The sequence below is a fragment of the Notechis scutatus genome, chromosome 10 (genome assembly GCF_049901735.1).
Source record: "Notechis scutatus isolate UNSWTSFEM ecotype Mainland chromosome 10, rNotScu1.2, whole genome shotgun sequence".
Classification (NCBI taxonomy): Eukaryota; Metazoa; Chordata; class Lepidosauria; order Squamata; family Elapidae; genus Notechis; species Notechis scutatus.
The window spans coordinates 10,522,083-10,542,375 of record NC_142018.1 but is presented as its reverse complement, the minus strand read 5'-3'; the positions used below and the strand labels follow the sequence as shown (position 1 = coordinate 10,542,375).

Genomic DNA, 20,293 nt, shown 5'->3' with positions numbered 1-20,293 from the left:
TGTTTGCTCCTTTTTAAATATGTTTGTATGGGTTATAAAGGTAAAGGTGCTAATCATTTCTGCCTTTAGTATGTGGTGCTCATCTCTGTTACAAAGCCAAAGAGCCGGCACAGTCCGAAGACATCTCCGTGGTCATGTGGCTCACATGACTAAACATCGAAGGCACACAGAATGCTGTTACCTTCCCACCAAAGTGGTCCTTATTTTTCTACTTGCATTTTTACATGCTTTCAAACTGCTAGGTTGGCAGAAGCTGGGACCAGTAATGGGAGCTCACTCCGTTACGCAGCGCTAGGGATTCGAACCACTGGCAAGCTCAGCTTCTTAGCCACTGAGCCACCACATCCCTTTCTGGTTATAAAGTATTATAAAATACAAAAGCAAATAAGAGGACAGGGAGAGGGAAGGGCAAAAGGCAAAGAAAAATGAGGAAGGATAAGGAAATAAAAAAAGGCATTGACTTCTGACTCTCTGTTACAGTAGAATAAGGTATTATCAACAAATCACAACTTTTTGTTTTACCAAAATAGTATGAACCAGTCATTTATACACAAGTCTATCAGTAAAACCCAGAATCAAAGTTTATTCTTTTCCGCCTCAAGCACAAAATTCAGAAGCGGTTTCCATGTGGAAACAAAAGTACTTATGTTTTTTTCTTTGAGCAGACTAGTCAATTTTGCCATTTCAGCCAATTCCATCATGGTATTCTTCCATGGTAGGCATCAAAGTGTCCTTCCATTTTTGTGCATACAGTCTTGCTGCTGTCAACATATATACGGTAGTAACAAAGCTCCTAACTTTTTCTCCAATTCTTTTTCCATTAGACCCAAGAGGAAAAGTTCTGGTTTCATATTTATCTCCATGTTCAACCTCTGGTTTTCATAAGCAACCCAGATTGGATCCTGCCACATTATCCTGGGGCACATATATTTGCTTTCCTTCGTGAATATTTTATAGAATTGTGCCCCTTTCCCTGTGTCTAGTAAACGCAACCTTCCCTCCCCTTTTGGGATAAAGTTGCAAAGTTCAGAGCAGAGCAAAGATCTAAGGAAAGGGATTCACTTACCAAGGCACAGAGAAGATCAACCGCTTCTAGAATCAGCTCTTGATGGCCAATCCGAGTGACTCCCAATTCTTCCAGCTCCTGATGAGTGATGTGCAACAACTGCTCCCCACTGATCTTTTCTCTCTCAAAGTTTTTAATGTATTGCTGTAGACAGTCGTCAAGACCTAGACAAGTGACAATAGGAGCTCCAGTTAACTATAAAAGAACAGTTTCCAGTAGGCTCACCACAGCTCCATTGGAGCTAGAAAACTTTCACCCTTTGAACGAGAAGGTTTTCATCTGGATAAGTGCGAACAGCGGATTCCTTAAAAAAAACAAAAAAAACCAGCCAGGATGATTATTTTTATTTACTCGCAGGTTTTTAGAATTGTACTCATCTGAAATAAAGAATTGAAATAAAGAATTGTAGAATAAAAGTGTTGATAATCTGTTGTCTTTTGGTGTAAACAGGGGTGGGATTCAGCCGGTTCAGAGTGGTTCGAATGAACTGGTAGTTCCAGCGATCAGTTGGCTCCACCCTAGTCTGTCCTATATTTCTGCGTTTTGCAGCTCAGCTGACTAGCGTGGCACAGCAGATTGCTGGGCAAATCAGCTGTTTTAGTCACTGGGGCTCAGTGGTGATATTCTACCGGTTCTGGCATACTAGTAGCGCTGAAGATCAGCTGGCAGAAAACCGGTTTGCTCCAAGTCTCTCCGACGCTCTGCAGTTGGGCCCACCCACCTCCCCCTGCTCCTAGGCCCTTTTCAACCTCTCAGCTGTTTGGCATGGCAGAGCAGATTGCTGTGCTAAACAGCTGAGAGGCGCAGTAGCTTAGTTTTTACTGTTTTAATGCATGCACAAAGCACGCATTTGACGCGCACAGGCGAGTCGCACAAGCCGCACAACCCCCCCGCCCTGCAGCCACGCCCACCAAGCCACGCCCACAGAACCGGGGCTGCAGTAGAAGTTGAGGTTTAGAGCTAAAAATAGGCTGTTTTCAAATGCAAATTGAGTGCTCACCGAACCGGTTGTTAAACTGGTTGAGTCCCACCGCTTGGTGTAAACTCAGTTCCAGACATCCAGATGGCTCCAACCCTGAAGTTCAGGAAGCCATTAAAGTTTAATATTAAAATTATTAAATATTAAAATATTTTATTTTTAGAAAATATTTATATTGTTCCAAGCATTAGAGAGGAGTGAAGGCTACTCCCCCTGTTAGATGGGATCTGGGATTTTGTTTTGTTCTATTTCAGTTATATGTTGTTGGTGGCCATTCATGATTCCTTTGGTATTTTTTTTGTAAGTTGTAAACTGCCTAAACTTGTTCAGAGTTGGCTGGCCTAGTAATTTACATATATATGTATGAATGAACAAATTACCTGGGATATCTTTTTAGAGCATGGGAAATGCCTTGAAATTCACACATCTATACCGAGTGTACCGATAGTTCTCAACTTATTGGGTGCAAGGCCTGTTGTTAAGCTAGGTTGTTGTTCAGTGAATCATGCCCAATTTTGCCATGGCTGTTAAGTGAATCACTACAGTTGTTAAGTCCTTAAGCAAGTCTGCCTGCCTTCTTTACTCATTGGAAGCCAGCTGGGAAGGTTACAAATGGTGATCACATGCAGAGGTGGTATTCAGCCGGTTCAGACCGGTCCCGGCGTACTGGTAGCAGAGTAGTTTGGAGAACCAGCAAATACCACCTCTGGCTGGCCCTGCCGTTTCCTCTCCTATATTCCCTTGTTTTTTAGCTCAGCTGAATTCTTAAAAGCTGTGCCTTAAAAGCACAGATTGCTGTGCCTCAGCTGAGCTAAAAAAACAACAACAGCTCACCTCACCAGCGCTGACACAGAGGGAGGTTTTTGAGTGACACGCTCTCACAGAACCGGTAGGAAAAAATTTGGAATCCCATCACTGATCACATGACCCTGGGATACTGCAACCATCGTAAATACACGTCGGTTGCTAAACACCTGAATTTTGATCACATGACCTTGAGGATGCTGCAATGGTAGTAAGCATGAGGAGTCACCACAAATCACCTTTTTCAGTGCCCTTGTAGCTTTGAACAGTTGCTAAACAAATGATGGTAAATCAAGGACTACCTATAATTCCACTTCACGGCTAATATGCACTTTCCTATGTGAAGTGCACATTATGGGAAGTGTTTCTAAACTAAGGATTTGGATCAAACTGTGACTTGATTTTAGGGCATCAACCCAAAATCTTGATTAGCCAAGTGGTTGTGAGGGTACAAAGGGCAGAATTTGTCCATAATGAATTTGTGGTGGCGGAGTAGTTAAAATGCAGGATTGCAGGCTAATTCTGCCCACAGCCTGGAGTTCGATCCTGACCAGCAGGCTAATTCTGCCCACAGCCTGGAGTTCGATCCTGACCAGTTAACTTAGCCTTCCATCCTTCCGAAGTGGGTAAAATGAGGACCCAGATTGTTGGGGGCTAATAGGCTGATTCTGTAAACCACTTAAAGAGGGCTGTAAAGCAAAGGGCTGTAAAATGCTATTGCTATGGCTATACCCATAAGTCATACCCAAAGGTTAAGGTTTGTCCATGTGTTACAGAAGGTTATGAAACTGATTCAACATCTTAATGGTACACATATATTTTTTTAGCATGTAGTACAAACCAGGATATGACCACTAACTTGTGACAAAAATTAGATGCTGGTCTCCTTCTTTAGTAGCGACTGATAAGGAAAGCATACAGAGCTGTGGTGGCACAGTGGCTAGAATGCAGTATTGCAGGCTGATTCTGCCAACTGTCAGAAGTTCAATTCTCATCTGCTCAAGGTTGACTCTGCCTTCCAAGGTCAGTAAAATGAGGACCAGAATAGTTGGGGGCAATACTCTGTAAACTGCTTACAGAGGGCTGTAAAGCACTGTGGAGTGATATTAAGTCAAAATGCCATTGCTTAATGCTACACATGACATATGCTATAACTGTTCTACCTCACCAGGTTGGCAAACACTTATCAGATTTATTTTTCAGGCTGTATTTTTGGGCTACATTTGTGACCTCCGTTTTGCTATGTTCAGGCTTGTTATATGACGGCGGTGAGAGAGCAATGCTGAGAAAGCTTTGAGGAAAAATATCCATTTATTTCTCCCATGGTCTTTTAAGAGCATTTTCTAGAACTCCTGCAAAAAAGAAACATGTCCCCAACAATTCCTTCATTATTGGTTTGTACTTGGGTTGTTTTCACTTTTTAAACAAAAATATCCTGTAGCTATTTTACCTCAGGACACGCTCTGGGGAAAGTCGAGGGAAAGATTCCTGGCTAGACAGTTTCAGGATCAGACTGATAATTACTTTTTCTTCTCTTTTATGATCATCTGATATGGGCTGTGTAATAAAGCCAAACAGAAAATAAATCCAGGATATCATCAGCAAAATCTCTTTATCTTGCATTACTGAACATGAGCAGAGGTATAGAAAGCAAAGGGAGACAGAATTCTCCCTCTGTCCTCCAACAACTATTCACATTGGTCTTTGTATATTATGTTAGAACCGGTTTAGTGCACTGATTAAATGCACCGGACTAGAAACTGATAAATTCTGAATTCCTTAAAGACAAATCTTGCTGTGTGATTTGGGGCCAGTCACTCCCTGGCCCAGGAAAAAGGCAAGAGCAAACCACTTCCAAAAAAGAGAACTTGATGTAGGAGTCAAGTCTTATTTGAAATATTGCTTTCTGTCTATCTCTCCATCCATCCATCCATCCACCCATCCATCCATCCATCCATCCATCCATCCATCCAAGGCACCATCGCCATTCTAACTCAAGTCCTTAGGTTTGTTTTAGCCTGTATTTAACTCTTGAATTTTAATTGTAGTTAATATTTGTAATAATTTTTATATTTCTATTTTACTGCCTAGTAAGCCACTTGCATAGCAAGATGGGTGGGATACAAATTTAATAAACTATCTATCTATCTATCTATCTATCTATCTATCTATCTATCTATCTATCTATCTATCTATCTATCTATCTATCTATCTATCTATCTACCTACCTATCTACCTACCTACCTACCTACCTATTTCATTATCTACAAACTGATATACTTAAGCATAAGACTCTTTAGAATGGCAACTCTCTAAATGTTAACCACTCAGCTTTAATGTAGCATGAGAAGGCACCATATCTATAAAACCCCTCATGGAGCACTTGATAAAACATGCTAGACGTGATATCAGTAGGAGAGAGGAAAGACAACATGGATGGAAAAGGATTATTTTTCTTAAACACCACAGTGGTTCTGCGCAAAAGTATTCAGAAGGAATTTTCCCCAGGTCCCTTTCTGAGCGCTCATCTTCCAAGTGTACCATGCGCTGATCAGGAAATTATGTGTAGCGGTTTGATCTAAATATGCCTTTATGCCAGAGACGTCTATTATGAAAAGCAAAATTGGTGGGTTTTATGACTAAGGCTGCTCGTTTATAGCTTCCTGGGGTATTTTTGGGGAAGACAGCTACTTAATGGCTCAAACAGCATGGCAGCTGACAATAGAAGGAGTAGAAAGAGTCATTGTTGGAAAATGTGGCCGTCACATTATATGATGGTGAGCAGTCAAACAATACAATGAGCGGAACCAGTGCTCAGGATGACTCTATCCACCATGAAAACAATGCGGCTTATATCTTCAGAGCCTTTGAGGACTTACAGAAATATAGAAAAATATATAGACTTGTAGAAAAATAAAGCTGGGAATACTGGCCTATGGAGATTCTCAATCACCTAGGTCAGTGATGGCGAACCTTTTCAGTACCAAGTGCCCAAACCGAAACATGCATGCATGTCCATGTCCAGAGCAACAAAAAACTGAAGACCAGCTGGCCGGTGTGCAAATGCCTGTTTTTTTGGCCATTTTGGGGGCCATTTTCCAGGCTGTTTGTGGCCTGGAAATGACCCCCAAAATGACTGTTTTTGGCTGTTTTGGGGTCATTTTCAGGCTGTTTTTCGGGCCATTTTCTGGCAGTCCAGTTCCCGCAAAGATCAGCTGGGTGGCACACGTGTGCATGGTAGAAACTGGAAGAACAGCTGGCTATGACATACATGCCCACAGAGAGGGCTCTGTGTGCCACCTCTGGCACACGTGCCAGAGGTTCGCCATCACTGACCTAGGTTGTCCCAAAGGTGTTTTTCCAAAAGACAACTGGCCTTTTTTTTTTTTGTTTTTTTCCTTGAAAACGTTTCGCCTCTCATCCAAGAAGCTCCTTCAGTTCTTGGATAGATCTTGGACTCATGAAGCTGGACTGGTTTTGGAATTGGTTGAAGTGTGACACTCTAACTAGGTCAGAGACAGGCCACCCTTGATGGCCAAAGATGCACATAACATTGCGGGGAGGGGAAAGCTGAGGTCTTCACGATGGGTGTGCATCACACCCATGGGCATGGTTCTTATTCTTCATCCTGATATATCCCTTTTGGGTTTATATACTACAGTTTTCATGTGTGTGTGTCATCTCAGACGGATAGGAAACTACATAGTTTGTCTATCTGCCAGTGTCAGAGATATCTCTGTATGATGCAAAGATAGGATCTGGAGGCAACATACACCTTAAGGACCACCGGTTGACCTTTCCTGTGCTTTATAATGATACTGTCATGCCCCTGTCAAAATCTGATTCAGAGGGGGAGGCTGAACAATTGATAGGGAATGGGAATGTGGCTCCGTTGGCTGTGGAAGAAACTGGGGAAGGGCAAATTCCGGCTGGGCAGAGCAGGAGAGAGGTACAATAAGGGAGAGGGAGTTCAGAGGAAGACCCAGGCCCATCTCCTCTTCATCCTAGGGCACGCAGGGAGGAATGGAGAAGGGAGCAATGTGAGTTGCGTGGCTTATGGGGGAGGAAAGGGCCCTGATTCCCTTCATTAGCTGCAGCTGGGAACACAGTGTTTAAAAAGGGAAGCTGTGTGCAGCAAACTGTTGGGAGCAAATTGTGAATTTATCTGGTATCGTCGTGGCTTATCTGTGTTCCTGGCGTCTTCCCAACTGTGTGAGTTTAGCGGTGCTTTCAAGTTTGAAATTCCTTCTCCTGTCCTGTCAAGTTAATTATTTCAGCTTGGTTTGTTTGTATTTTTAGTTACAGTCTGTATGCAACTTGTTTTGCACTGAATTTTCTCCAGTTAAAGGCTGTTCCTGGGAGAGTTTTTCTCCAGCCGAAGGTAACCTGGACATTGGGGGCAAAGTTGGAGATAATAAAGGGACTCTTCTTGCTTATTTGACTGTGTTGCCTTTGTGCCACGCCCCAGGTCATCACAGATACTGCTACTTTTCTTTAGTGCCAGTTGTACAACATGGAAATAAGTCAGCTGGCATGGACTTCCCCATCTTAGTACAATTTTCTTGGACATTTTGTGTCTAAGACACATGTTCAACCTACAGTATCTGGAAGACCCTTGAATTAGGAAGACCTTGAACTTGGAAATGCCAATAGATTTTTACAAATGGAGAAAACACAAATATCCACCATGGTTGTGTTTTTCCACAGATTTGTCTATAGAAATCGGAGCATGGATTTTCTATGCACCTCCAGCTGCCCTAGGCCATCTCTAGCAGTTGGAATAGATTCAGGAACAGACATAAACCTGTCTATGGGGTGATTTATGCCTATTGGAATCCATGACACTTGGTCCTCTTTTGTTTTGTTTTGTTTCATATTTTCTCTGGATCACACAAAAGCCTCCTGAGCGAGTAATAATACAGTCTGAGAACTGAAAAGGCTATTGCAGGTCTGCCAATGCACCGCATCCTATGCAAACCTAACAATTATCCCACCACTGTTTTGGCAGGTCCATCATCTCCTGCATTTTCTGGCATTCAAGCCCTAGCTGAAACATGCCTTCAGAAATGTGCAGATTTCACATGGGGAAATTCAGGAAAAAATGAGAAGTGGGTCCAAGTAATTCAACACCAACCGTTCATAAAGCCAGGTCCGGCTTGCTGACTGTCTACCATCTCTTGAAAATATCATGGCATGCAAGGTGCGTAGCCTTTCTTTTCTATACAAGGCTACCTTTGATTGGGCTGAACCAGGAAGAGAGTCCAGAGCCCAGTGGAGCTTGGGAAGACATTTTATCTTATATTTGCCCTCATTATTTTCTGTTTGTTTCTCCCTTCATCAAACTTCTAGACTGCCTAACTCCAGAATGACTAGGCAACTTCACAATTTGGGTGGTGGTGGAGGAGGAACAATAATAGTTGCCAGGAGAAATTTAGAATACTGCATCCAGCTTTGATCACCACACTATAAAAAAGATGTTGAGACTCTAGAAAGAGTGCAGAGAAGAGCAACCAGGATGTTTGGGGGACTGGAGATTAAAACATATGATGAATGGTTGCAGGAACTGGGCTTGGCTAGTCTAGTGAAGAGAAGAGAAGGACCAGTGGAGACATGATAGCAGTCTTCCAATATTTGAGGGGCTGCCACAGAGAGGAAGGATTCAAGCTATTCTCCAAAGCACCCAAAGACCAGACAAGGAACAATGGATGGAAACTGAACAAGGAGAGATTCAACCTGGAAATAAGGAGAAACTTTCTAACAGTGAGAACAATCAACCAGTGGAACAGAAGTTCCAGAAGTGCCTTCAGAAGTTGTGGGAGCTTCATCCCTAGAAGCTTTCAAGAAGAGATTGGACTGCCATCTGTCAGAAATGGTGTAGGGTCTCCTGCTTGGCTGGATGGGGGATTTGGACTAGATGACCTACAAGGCCCCTTCCAATTCTGTTAATTTGTTAAATTTAAAAATATTCACCCTTTCTGCCATCCCTCTAAGCTTCCTGGGAACACTTGGAGATTAGAAAAAGGACTCTGAAAAAAAATTACAGGCAGGCCTCAACTTACAACCACAATTGAGCCCAACACTTATGTTGCTAAGTGAAACATTTTTACCCTGTTTTATGACTTTTCTTGCCACTGTTGTTAAGCGAATCATTGCAATTGTTAAGTTAGTAACACGGTTGTTAAATGAATCAAGCTTCCCTATTGACTGTGCTTGTCAGAAGGTGGCACTCTTTGTGGTATCAGTAGTGTTAGCTCCAGATTTGGGGCAGCATTGAATTGCAAGAAAGAGACATTTCTTCAACATCTGATTGTGGGGTAAGAGACATCTGGCTGGCCATTGTGAGAAGGAAATACTGGACCAAGGTGATTCAGCAGACCTGTTCTTCTGCCTTACAGAGGCAACATTATGCAATTTAGCCAGATAACTTTTCAGTCAGTGTGCCACTCAAGATTAGTCTCTGGTTAAATTAATAATATTGTAATTTTCCTTCCTTCCTTCTTTCCTTCTTTCCTTCCTTCCTTCCTTCCTTCCTTCCTTCCTTCCTTCCTTCCTTCCTTCCTTCCTTCCTTCCTTCCTTCCCTCTCACCTTCCTTCCTTCCTTCCCTCTCACCCTCCTTCCTTCCTTCCCTCTCTCCCTCCTTCCTTCCTTCCCTCTCACCCTCCTTCCTTCCTTCCTTCCCTCTCACCCTCCTTCCTTCCTTCCTTCCCTCTCACTTTCCTTCCTTCCTTCCTTCCTTCCTTCCTTCCTTCCTTCCTTCCTTCTTTCCCTCTACCACCCTCTTTCCTTCCCTCTCACCTTCCTTCCTTCCTTCCTTCCTTCCTTCCTTCCTTCCTTCCTTCCTTCCTTCCTTCTTTCCCTCTACCACCCTCTTTCCTTCCCTCTCACCTTCCTTCCTTCCTTTCCTCTACCAACCTTCTTTCCCTCTCACCCACTTTCCTTCCTTCCCTCACCTTCCTTCCTTCCCTGTCACCCTCCTTCCTTCTTTCCCTCTATCCACTCTCCTTCCTTCCCTCTCACCTTCCTTCCTTTCTTTCCTTCCTTCCTTCCTTCCCTCTACCCACCTTCCTTCCTTCCTTCCCTCCCTCCTGCCCTCCTTCCTTCCTTCCTTCCTTTCCTCTACCCTCTTCCTACCTTCCTTCCCTCTACCCACCTTCCTTCCTTCCTTCCTTCCTTCCTTCCTTCCCTCCCTCCCTCCCTCCCTCCCTCCTTCCTTCCTTCCTTCCTTCCTTCCTTCCTTCCTTCCTTCCTTCCTTCCTTCCTTCCTTCCTTCCTTCCTTCCTTCCTTCCTTCCTTCCTTCCTAGAAAATAATTTGCTGGAAGACTTCATCCAGGACAATTTGCTGTGCTGAAATATCAGCAGTTTCTTCATGTAGAATACCAGAAGAAAGCAGGAAAGAAAAACATCTACTTTTCCCTCTGTGGGAAAGATAAGGTTCTTCTCCCTAGACTCAAAACTCATTAACAATTAACAGGATTTTCTGCAAAATGCACTAAAATCCAGGATGTTCCAGCCCCAAAAGGAGAAAGTCAAAAAAAGGCCAAATTTGTGAAAATGGAAGGCACTGATGAAAAGTGCACTCAAGCAGCCATTAATTATGTGCCCTGCTTCAAATAGAATTTGCTGTACAAAGCATGGTTTTTATAAGCCCTCAGAAAGGGCTTCCAAAACCTGCTGCTTGTTTCATTAAAATGTGCATGTGTCATAGATACAGTCTGTCATTATTATTTTTAAAAAGTCTCCAGACTTTGATAAATTGGTTAGAATATATAAACACCCACACAGTCTGTCTATCTCTGTCTATCTCTATCTCTTTCTATATATCTACCATCTATCCATCCATCTATTCACTCATCCTCATTATCTGTCTGTCTATCTATCTATCTATTCATCCATCCATCTATATCCATATCCATATCCATATCCATATCCATATCCATATCCATATCCATATCCATATCCATATCCATCCATCCATCTGTATCATCTGTCTGTCTGTCTGTCTATTTATCCATCCATCCATCCATCCATCTATTCATCCATCCATCCACTCATCATCTGTCTATCTAATTATCTATCTGTCCATCACTCACCCATCCATCTATATAATCCATCCATCTATCTATCTATCTATCAATCCATCCATCCATCCATCCATCCATCTATCATCTATCTATCTATCTATCTATCTATCTATCTATCTATCTATCTATCTATCTATCTATCTATCTATCTCAAAAGAAAAGTAACCTGCTTAACAATTTCTTAGTATTATTAAAAGTTCTTCTCTCCTTTTATAATATCAGATACCAGGTTGACTTCTTTCAATTAATTAAGCAAATTACACTTGCAACAATTATTTCAATTGCAAAATGATAGCTAGCTTTTTGTAAGGAATGCTGACATTTAAATTATAGGCATCTCATTTTTCTGAATGTCAGGCTTTGACACTGGCCACTTTGCCACAAACTGCTTAACCCATTCAGTCATTAGTCTAGGCAAATCTCCCTCCTGAAGTTTCTGGTTGGGGGTAGGGTTAAAAAAAAAGTCAATATGATGGCCACAGTGATGCCATGAGAACTATGTCTGGGGTTGTTTTTTATGCGTAGCTGGATCAAAAACCATGTTACTAAACAGGAGCAGGGACATCTCAATTTCCCCATGGGGTCCATCAACCTTCTGTCTTATTTTATAAAAACAAACCAAAGGAAACCACCATTTGCCAACTTGAATAAAATTTAGGGAATCTCTCTGTTCAGCATTAATCTTCCAAGGCGAAGCCAATGTAGAGAGTGGAGTATTGGAAGGTGTGGTGAGGTATGGGACACTGAAAAGGGATATAGGAAGATTTGGGCAGAAATAGCATGAACAGTGAAAAGATCTACATTTTCTTTTCCTATCACAAAAACAATTATTTCTCCTATTTTATCATTCTTTCCTATAAGACCAAACTGCCCTAATTATTAAAAACCGATTTGTCTTGATTTGGAATGAAGACTCCTAAAATACATTAATTTTCTTATTTATAAGGTTTTTTTCAGGCTTCTAACTGTACCCCCAGGTACATGCTTCAAGGCAGGGGTGGGGTCCTACGGGCATAATAAGCTTCTGTGGCTCAGTGGTTAGAGTGCAGTACTGCAAGCTACTTCTGCAGCCAGCTGCCTACAATTTGGCAGTTCGAGTCTCACCAGGCTCAAGGTTGACTCAGCCTTCCATCCTTCCGAGGTGGGTAAAATGAGGACCCAGATTGTTGGGGGCAATAGGCTGACTCTCTAAACTGTTTAGAGAGGGCTGTAAAGCACTGTGAAGTGGTATATAAGTCTAAATGCTATTGCTATAACAATTGGTTTGGTGAGCGTGCACCAAATGCTCACTGTGCACACATGCACAGTACTTGCAAAACAACTTCTCCTGCAAGCAATCACTATTTCCTGATGACGCGCGACATCCAGCTGTGCCGTGCCAAGCAACTAAGGTAAGAATAGCCTAGAGGCCGGGCGGGTGGGAGGCCCCAACCAAAGAAAAGAAGATCTTAAAAGAGAACCGGTTCGATGTCAGCTGCTCTTCGAAGCTACCGGTTCTGTAGAACCAGGCCGAACCGGTAGAATCCCCTCCCCTGCTTCAAGGCTGTCCTCTATCTATGAAAAATTCACCACTAGGATCGTTGAAGAATGGCCTTCCTCTCTAGCCTTTTTCCTAGCCTCTCTGGAAACTTTGGGATATACCATAATTAACTTGTAACATAGACATTTTCTTAAGGATCCACTTGAGATCCTTTCCTTGGCGAACATACAAATAAAAACACTCTTAAATGGGTACACAAAGAAAAGTATTCTTTGCTAGCATTTCTTTCTGGTAAAAGAAAAATATGACCAACAATTTTTCATTGAAGAAAAGGATGGCCTTTCCTTTTTCACAACTCCACAACAAGTCTTAATTCTGCTGCAGCAAATTATTTTCAGTGGGATGGTGATAGCAGGTCATCTTCGGGGCGTTGCAACTTTGGGTGACTCACTGTGTGGTTAGTTCTAACAGATTAAAACCCATTAGCTGATTTTTCATGGTTTAATTTCTCTGGGTCTCCAATTCCTCTTGTCTGTAAGAACATAATAAGCCTGGTGTTGGATGGGACCCACTCATAAGAGGTTCAACAGCCATTTTTCTGGAATGGTAGAGGCAGCTACCGGAATGGTAGTGGTAAGCTACCGGTTTGGACTGGTTCAGCCAAACTGGTAGTAAAATATGCCTCCTATGATCAGCTGAGAGGGGAGGGAAAAAAGCCTCCATTATCTTTTCTCTTCTTTATCCTCTCAGCTGGTGTGGGGAAAGCTGCGCATGTTAGGCAAAGCACGCCCACCAAGCCAGGACCACCGAACCGGTAGTAAAACAATTGGAATCCCACCACTGGGTAGAGGGTCTTCTGCTTGGGCAGGGGATTGAGTTAGAAGACCCCCGACTCTGTTATTTTGAAATTTATCTTGTCCAACTCTGCTTGTTGCAGAATCCACTAGAGTGACTCTAACACAGAACCATCCAATCCGTTTGCAGCTCTGTAGCAAATGGGGACTCTTCACTTCATGAGGCAGTCTGTTCCACTGGCAGTTCATATAGAGAAATTCCTCCTTATGCCTATCATAAATCTGATTCCTCATAGCATTGTATTACACTAGTGTCAGAAGCACCAATACACTTCCAGATTGAAAGGATTAGTTGGTGACATCACGATTTTCCAAGGGGTGTCCAGTTGGGAGCTGGAGCCAAGGATGGGAACTTACCCTGCCCCACAGCAACATTCAGATCTCAAACATGGGCTTGCTAACCTCCAACCCAAATTCCTAACCACCATGCTCCCCCTCATGGTATTAACCCATTGAGTTTGGCCCTGTCCTCTGGACCAATGAAGTCCATTCCTTTTATTATTTGACACTCCCCCTCATAGTTGAAGACTGCTGTCATCTTGGTCATCTTTCCTGTAGGCTAAATATACTCCAGGACCTTCAACCATCCTTTGCAGGCCTTGGATTCCAAACTATTCCCTTTTTGGTAGGCTTCCTCTAAACTTCCAATTTGTCACTGTCCTTTTTTTAAAAATCACGCTGCCCAGAATTAAATACAGTTCTCCAAATCAGTTCAACTTGAATTCAAATCAAGATAACATTTGCATTTACTGGTTTGACACCTGTGTGTGATACCACATTACTGTCTCACATTTAACTTGTGGCTGACAAGGACATCCTAATTTCTTTCATATATAATGCTGCCAAGCAAAGTCTTTCCTGTCATACTTTTTTGTGCCTTACATGCTGCCTGTACAGTTGCAATAATTTTAGGTTTTTCTCATTAAAAATCCTCCTATTCATTTCAATTCACTGCTCAAATCCATCCAGACCCTTTTTGAATCTCTTCTCTTTCCCTCCAGTATCGGATCTTCTGTCAGTATGTGGAAGAGGGCTTTTAAAATCCATGAAAAAAAATCCTTTCAAACTCTTGGTTACTTGGAGAATGACTTTGCTAGTTCACTTTTACAAAAATTGGGCATTCAAGGCCTGCAAATCCCTGTTGCAACATGAAATATTCATTCTTTTTTGCTGCTCGATGTCTTTTCTTCAGATCAGCAAAACCTAGGTCATGGTATTCTCATCTCTCTTTAGGCCCTGACGCAACACAAGTTTGAACCCAGCCGAACAAACCACAAGCAATGATTAATAGAACGTTGCACATTGTAGCATGGGCCTCCAATCATGGGCACTTATGACAATATTTGTTCAAGCTGGTGAATTATTTAGTCTCATGTCAAGCTTCAGTTTGGAGTTAATTGCTTTCTATTGAATTTGGCAATGAGGTAAGTGTCAGAATACACTGAATATCACCAATGGGTGCACGGGTGGAGGGAAAACATAACTATTTTCCACCTTTCCTTTCCACTTGCCATGTGTCTCTTGATGTTGCAGAGAATTAAACAAATTAATCACAAGCCGAATAACAAGGAAACTAGAAGCAAAAAAGAGATTGATTTCTTGCTTAAAGCAAATTTTATTCCAGAAAAGAAAACAAACAAACAAACAAATCACATTTAAAACCTTCAGCATCCCTCTGGCTGGGAGGGAAGCAAAGGAGGGGAAAAGAGGAGAGGCCAATGATGTAATCACCAATGCTTTCTTAGCACATTATCATTAATATTGATTTCCATTAGCTGGGCAACAGGTAGGAAAATTAAGTGCGTGAACTGAGAAAATGGTTTTAATGGCTGATGGGAATTAATGGTGATGTCATGGAACATCCCAATTACTTGATTCAGAAACAAATTTGCTTATTTCATCATGCCTTCCTAAGCTCTATAACAAATTTAACTTTTTCCCCCCTCTCCTGAATGTTTCTCAATTCAGACGATCACTTTGCTATTGCTTGGAGGCTCCTTTAGTAGCACAAAGTACATTCATCAGGGCTGTGATTCCTGGAAACGTCAGTCAGTACTCAAATACCCCAAAAACCTTTGATTTATTGGTCCTGGGACCTCTCTGCCAAGTCTCACATTGGGCACATAGAAAATAGCAATAGCACTTAAGACTTATATATCGCCCCATAGAACTTTACAGCACTCTCTGGATGATTTACAATGTCAGCATGTTGCCCCCAACAATCTGGGTCCTTATTTTACCAACCTTGGAAGGATGGAAGCCTGAGTTAACCTTGAGCCGGTCAGGATTGAACTGCAGGCTGTGGGCAGAGTTTGCCTGCAATACTGCATTCTAACAGCTGTGCCACGAAGGCCCCTAATAGCAATAGCCTTTAGACTTATAAACCGCTTTACAGTGCTTTACAGTCCTCTCTAAGCAGTTTACATAGAGTCGGCCTATTGCCCCCAACTATCTGGGTCCTCATTTCACCAACCACGGAAAGATGGAAGACTGAGTCAACTTTGAGGCGATTAGGATTGAATGTCAGGCTGTGGGCAGAGTTTGCATGCAATACTGCATTCTAACTATTGTGCCAGTAGGGGTCTTTCTTGAAAATGGATTTCCAGCTTTATACTTTGGCACTGCAGATTTTGTTCAGATCTCTTCTTCTACTGCACAGTATCGACTTATGTCTATGTCTGTGTCTAGATATAGATTTATCTATGTATGTATAGATAGTTTAGATAGATTGTATATACATACATATACATACATACATACATACATACATACATACATATGCTCGTGTGTGTGTGTGCGTGCACACACACACACACACACACGTAGATATAGATATATAAAAGCAAAATACCACTCACGCACAAAATCTCCAGAATAGTAAAGCCTACAAAATTGAAATTTGGCACATATGTTCCTCTTGGCTTCTAGGTGCTCACTGAGAAAGGATTTTTCAAAATGACCATCAGAGCATTAGTATTTCCTATATTATTATTATTATTAACACATTCTGATGCTAAGGAGTTCCACTCCCCTCCCCACCTGAAAAGAAATCTGTTCCAAATGCAAAACACAAGCAGAGACTGGAGTTTCAGTTTCAGTTTTATATTAGAGAGGTGGGGGGGCGTATGCTATTACTCTGCTACTTCTTGGATAAATGCATCTTTTTGATAAAAGTAGCGTATGCTTGCATATGAATAAAATAATCGTTCTAAAGACAGAGCTTTTTTCGTCTTCAAGATGGTGCTCCTGTTTTATGCTAAGAGCAAACTAGGGATTCATATAAGAGTACAGCCAAGAGATGTGACATCTGCTACAGTTACTGGTGCAGGGATAGTTGGAGACATAAATTTAAGGAAAGCTGCCCATGAAAACCGAAGTAGCATCTCTGCCCTAAAGACAAAACACAGTTTTCTCTTAAATTGCACAGAAGCCTCTGATCCCTGCTGAAAACTGCCCTTCCTAGTGACAGCCACAACAAAGGTACTTACCTACTCCATATGTCACTTGGACTTGATTTTTTATAGGTAAGGTAAAGGTTCCCCTGGCACATACGTGCTAGTTGTTTCCAGCTCTGGGAAGCAGTGCTCATGTCTGTTTCTAAGCCGAAGAGCCAGCGCTGTCCAAAGACGTCTCCTTGGTCATGTGCCCATCATGACTAAACACCGAAGGTGCACAGAATGCTGTTCCCTTCCTACCAAAGTGGTCCCTATTTTTCTACTTGCATTTTTATGTGCTTTCAGACTGCTAGATTGGCAGAAGCTGGGACAAGTAATGGGAGCTCACTCCATTATGCAGCACTAGGGATTCGAACTGCCGAACTGCCGACCTTTCCGATCGACAGGGTCAGCATCTTGGTCGCTGAGCCACCTTTTAATTTTTATAAAGAGATGCAAACAAATGATGCAAAATTGATAAGGGGTCTGGAGGCTAAAGCATATGATGGACGGCTGTCAGAGTTGGGGATGCTTAGCCAAATGCAGGGAAAGGCTAGAGGTGACATGATAGCAGTCATCCATTATTTGAGGGGGTGGTTGAGGGGGTGGTTATTTGAGGGGGTGCCACAGAGACCCTATTATCCAAAGCAGCTGAAGGCAGGGCAAGAAGTCGTGGATGAAAATGTCCATGGAGATTCTCAGTCATCCAGGTCATGGTTCTGGACCTTCTCCCAAAGGTCCTTTTCAGACTAGATTTGCTGTGCTTTTTTTTTTCCCTTGAAGACATTTCGCTTCCTCATCCAAGAAGCTTCTTCAGGTCTGACCGAACAGTGAGGACAATTAACCAGTGGAACAGCTTGCCACCAGAAGTTGTGGGTGCTTCATCACTGGAGGTTTTAAGAAGAGTCTAAACAGTCACTTATCTGAAATAGTATAGGTTCTTCTGCTTGGGCAGGGGGTTGGACTAGAACAGGGGTCCCCAACCACTGGTCCGCGGACCGTGCACCGGTCCGCGGAACAACTCCTACCGGGCCGCTGGCTTGCTGGGCGCCGCCATCTTTTTGATGAAAAAGTGCTTCCGGTGAGCTTTTCCGGGTAGAAAGCTCACCGGAAGCACGTTTTCATCACAAAAGATGGTGGCGCCAGCGCTCCGGTGAGCTTTTCCGGTAGAAAGCTCACCGGGCACGCTTTCATCAAAAAGATGGCGGCGCCAGCGCTTCGGTGAGCTTTTCCGGGTAGACAGCCATTTCTACCGGAAAAGCTCACGAGCATACCATTTTGATGAAAAGTGCTTCCGGTGAGGTCACCGGAAGCACTTTTTCATCAAAAAGATGGCGGCGCCCAGCTGATGCTGGTACCGGGCTGCGGCGCCCAGCTGATGCCGGTACCGGGCAGCGCGTAAAAAGGTTGGGGATCACTGGACTAGAAGACCTCCAAGGTCCCTTCCAGCTGATTCATTCTATAATTCTAACTCTGTTATTCTGAATTCTGTATATCAAGTGATACCAAGGAATGAGATATTTCAGCTGAACGAAGACACACTGTCTGAGCCTACTATAGAAAAAAAATCTTTGTTTTTCCTTCTCTTTCTCCAAGAACCCAATCTCAAGCTATAGACTGAAAGCTGACTCGATAGACAATTATGAATGAATGACTCTGCAAAGGTGAGGGAATATCTATTGTAAAAATGTTATAAAGTTTGTTGAGAAACTTTTGAATAAAAGGGCTAATTTAAGGAGGAGAAAAGAGGAGAAGGAAGAGAAGAGGGACAAATAGAAGCAAAAGAAAAGGCAGAATAAGAAGCAGCAACAGTAACCAAGCAAAGTAATAGGAATGATCAAATGATCAATGATTAGTGTGGAATAGTTAGTCTTAATTGAAGTAGTAAAGTAACACAAATGGACCTTAAAGAGGAAAATTATTTTCCCCTACCCAAGCCAAATAACAATGAAGATTTCATTTGAAAATTAAAAACATGCATCCTCATAATCTTATCTGTTACGGAAATGTAGTTTGCATAATATGAAAAGAACTAAGTCTCTTGGCCCATCTTTGCCATATTTCTGTAGGAGTTCCATTTTGCCATTTTTATACATAGCATCCATTGCAACAATGGAAGGGAAAAAAAATATTCCAGGTTTAAGCTCCTTCAAAACAAGAAACTCAAACAATGAGAGAATTATGAAAAGAAACAACGAGAGAAGGTTTTGGTGAAGCTAGGAGAGAAGAAAGGGGTCTATGCTGCAGAAGAAGAACTTTCTTGTGTTATTCTGCTTGGAACACAGATGCTGTCTCTAAACCATTGCTTAACATTGCAGTAGGATGTTTCACATAAAAGGTCACAAAAGACACAAGTTCTCTTGAACCAAAGCAGTGTCAATGTAGTCACTCTGTGAGACAAAACCTATGTACTACTTAAAACTCTCGTTGTCGTGACCTTTCATTTGTACATCATAGAGCAACCATTTTTTGAACCAGAATGTGTCCAAATGCGGAATGTTCCAAAATCTAGGATCTGTAACTCCTGGGAATGAAATTTGGGGAAGTTATGGCTGCTTTGGTTGGCTACTAGCTGTTGCTGTGGTCATGTGATCTTCATTTCCAGCATTCCATGACAGTTTCCCAGCCATTCTTGCAATTCCTTACTCCCACCCTCAACCAGCAGTGCAGCAGCAGCCAAGGAAAGGAAGGGAAGGGAAGGGAAACTTAGTGTGGAATGGTTAGTCTTAATTGAATTAGAAAGTATCTCACACTTACAATTAAGCTTTAAAAAAGTTGGTGGTATTTTAAGGTAATTGCATCCCATTGCATCAAACTGGACAATTCTGAAACAGAATGGATGTTGTATCATTGTCATCCAGGTGCCCTGATCTGCTCAAGAGGCAGGAAGTCCAAAAGGTGTGCAACCAGGAAGTATCTTTAGCATATGTCAAAACATAATTTGACAAACTTTTGAAATATGGGATGGGATGGGAAGGGAATGGAAGGGATTTTCAATGTATCCTGCTCGCTTCCTACAAGAACCCTCATTAGAGAAGCCATAAGGCCACCCAGGGCCTTCTTGCCCACCTGTAGACCATTCTGTTACTCTGTTCAGGTAAGGATATATCTCTGAAATGATGACTCAACAGGGCATAGGTTGTCTAATACATGATAAGTCATATACATGGCTCGAAACGATTGAGGGCAAAAGAAGAAGGGAATGACAGAGAATGAGGGGGCTGGATGGAGTCACTGAAGCAGTTGGCATGAGCTTAAATGGACTCCAGAAGATGGTAGAGGACAGGAAGGTCTGGAAGCAGAGGTGGTATTCAGCAGGTTCTGACCAGTTCTGGAGAACCGGTAGCGCAAATTTGGAGTAGTTTGGAGAACTGGCAAATCCCACCTCTGACTGGCCCTGCCCCCATCTATTCTCTGCCTTCCGTTGAGTCTCAGCTGATCGGCTGGGTCTTCTTTGTTTGCCCTGCACAGAAGAACGGAGCTGGAAAGCAGGTTAGTGGGATGGGGAGGGAATGGGGATTTTGCAGTAACCTTCCACTGCCACGCCCACCAAGCCACACCCACAAAACCAGTAGTAAAAATTTTTGAATCCC

The 20,293-nt window shown here is 42.5% G+C and overlaps 1 protein-coding gene across 4 annotated transcripts in view; it reads right to left on the bottom strand.

The window, feature by feature from the left end:
* LOC113416601 (connector enhancer of kinase suppressor of ras 2-like) overlaps positions 1 to 20,293 on the bottom strand; it is a 357,297-nt gene that overhangs the window by 214,349 nt on the left and 122,655 nt on the right. For all 4 annotated transcript variants that reach the window (XM_087972082.1, XM_087972080.1, XM_087972083.1 and 1 more), the window contains exon 2: positions 1,067 to 1,230. In XM_087972082.1, the coding sequence (XP_087828208.1) occupies positions 1,067 to 1,230 (164 nt within the window). The remainder of the gene's footprint in view (positions 1 to 1,066; positions 1,231 to 20,293) is intronic.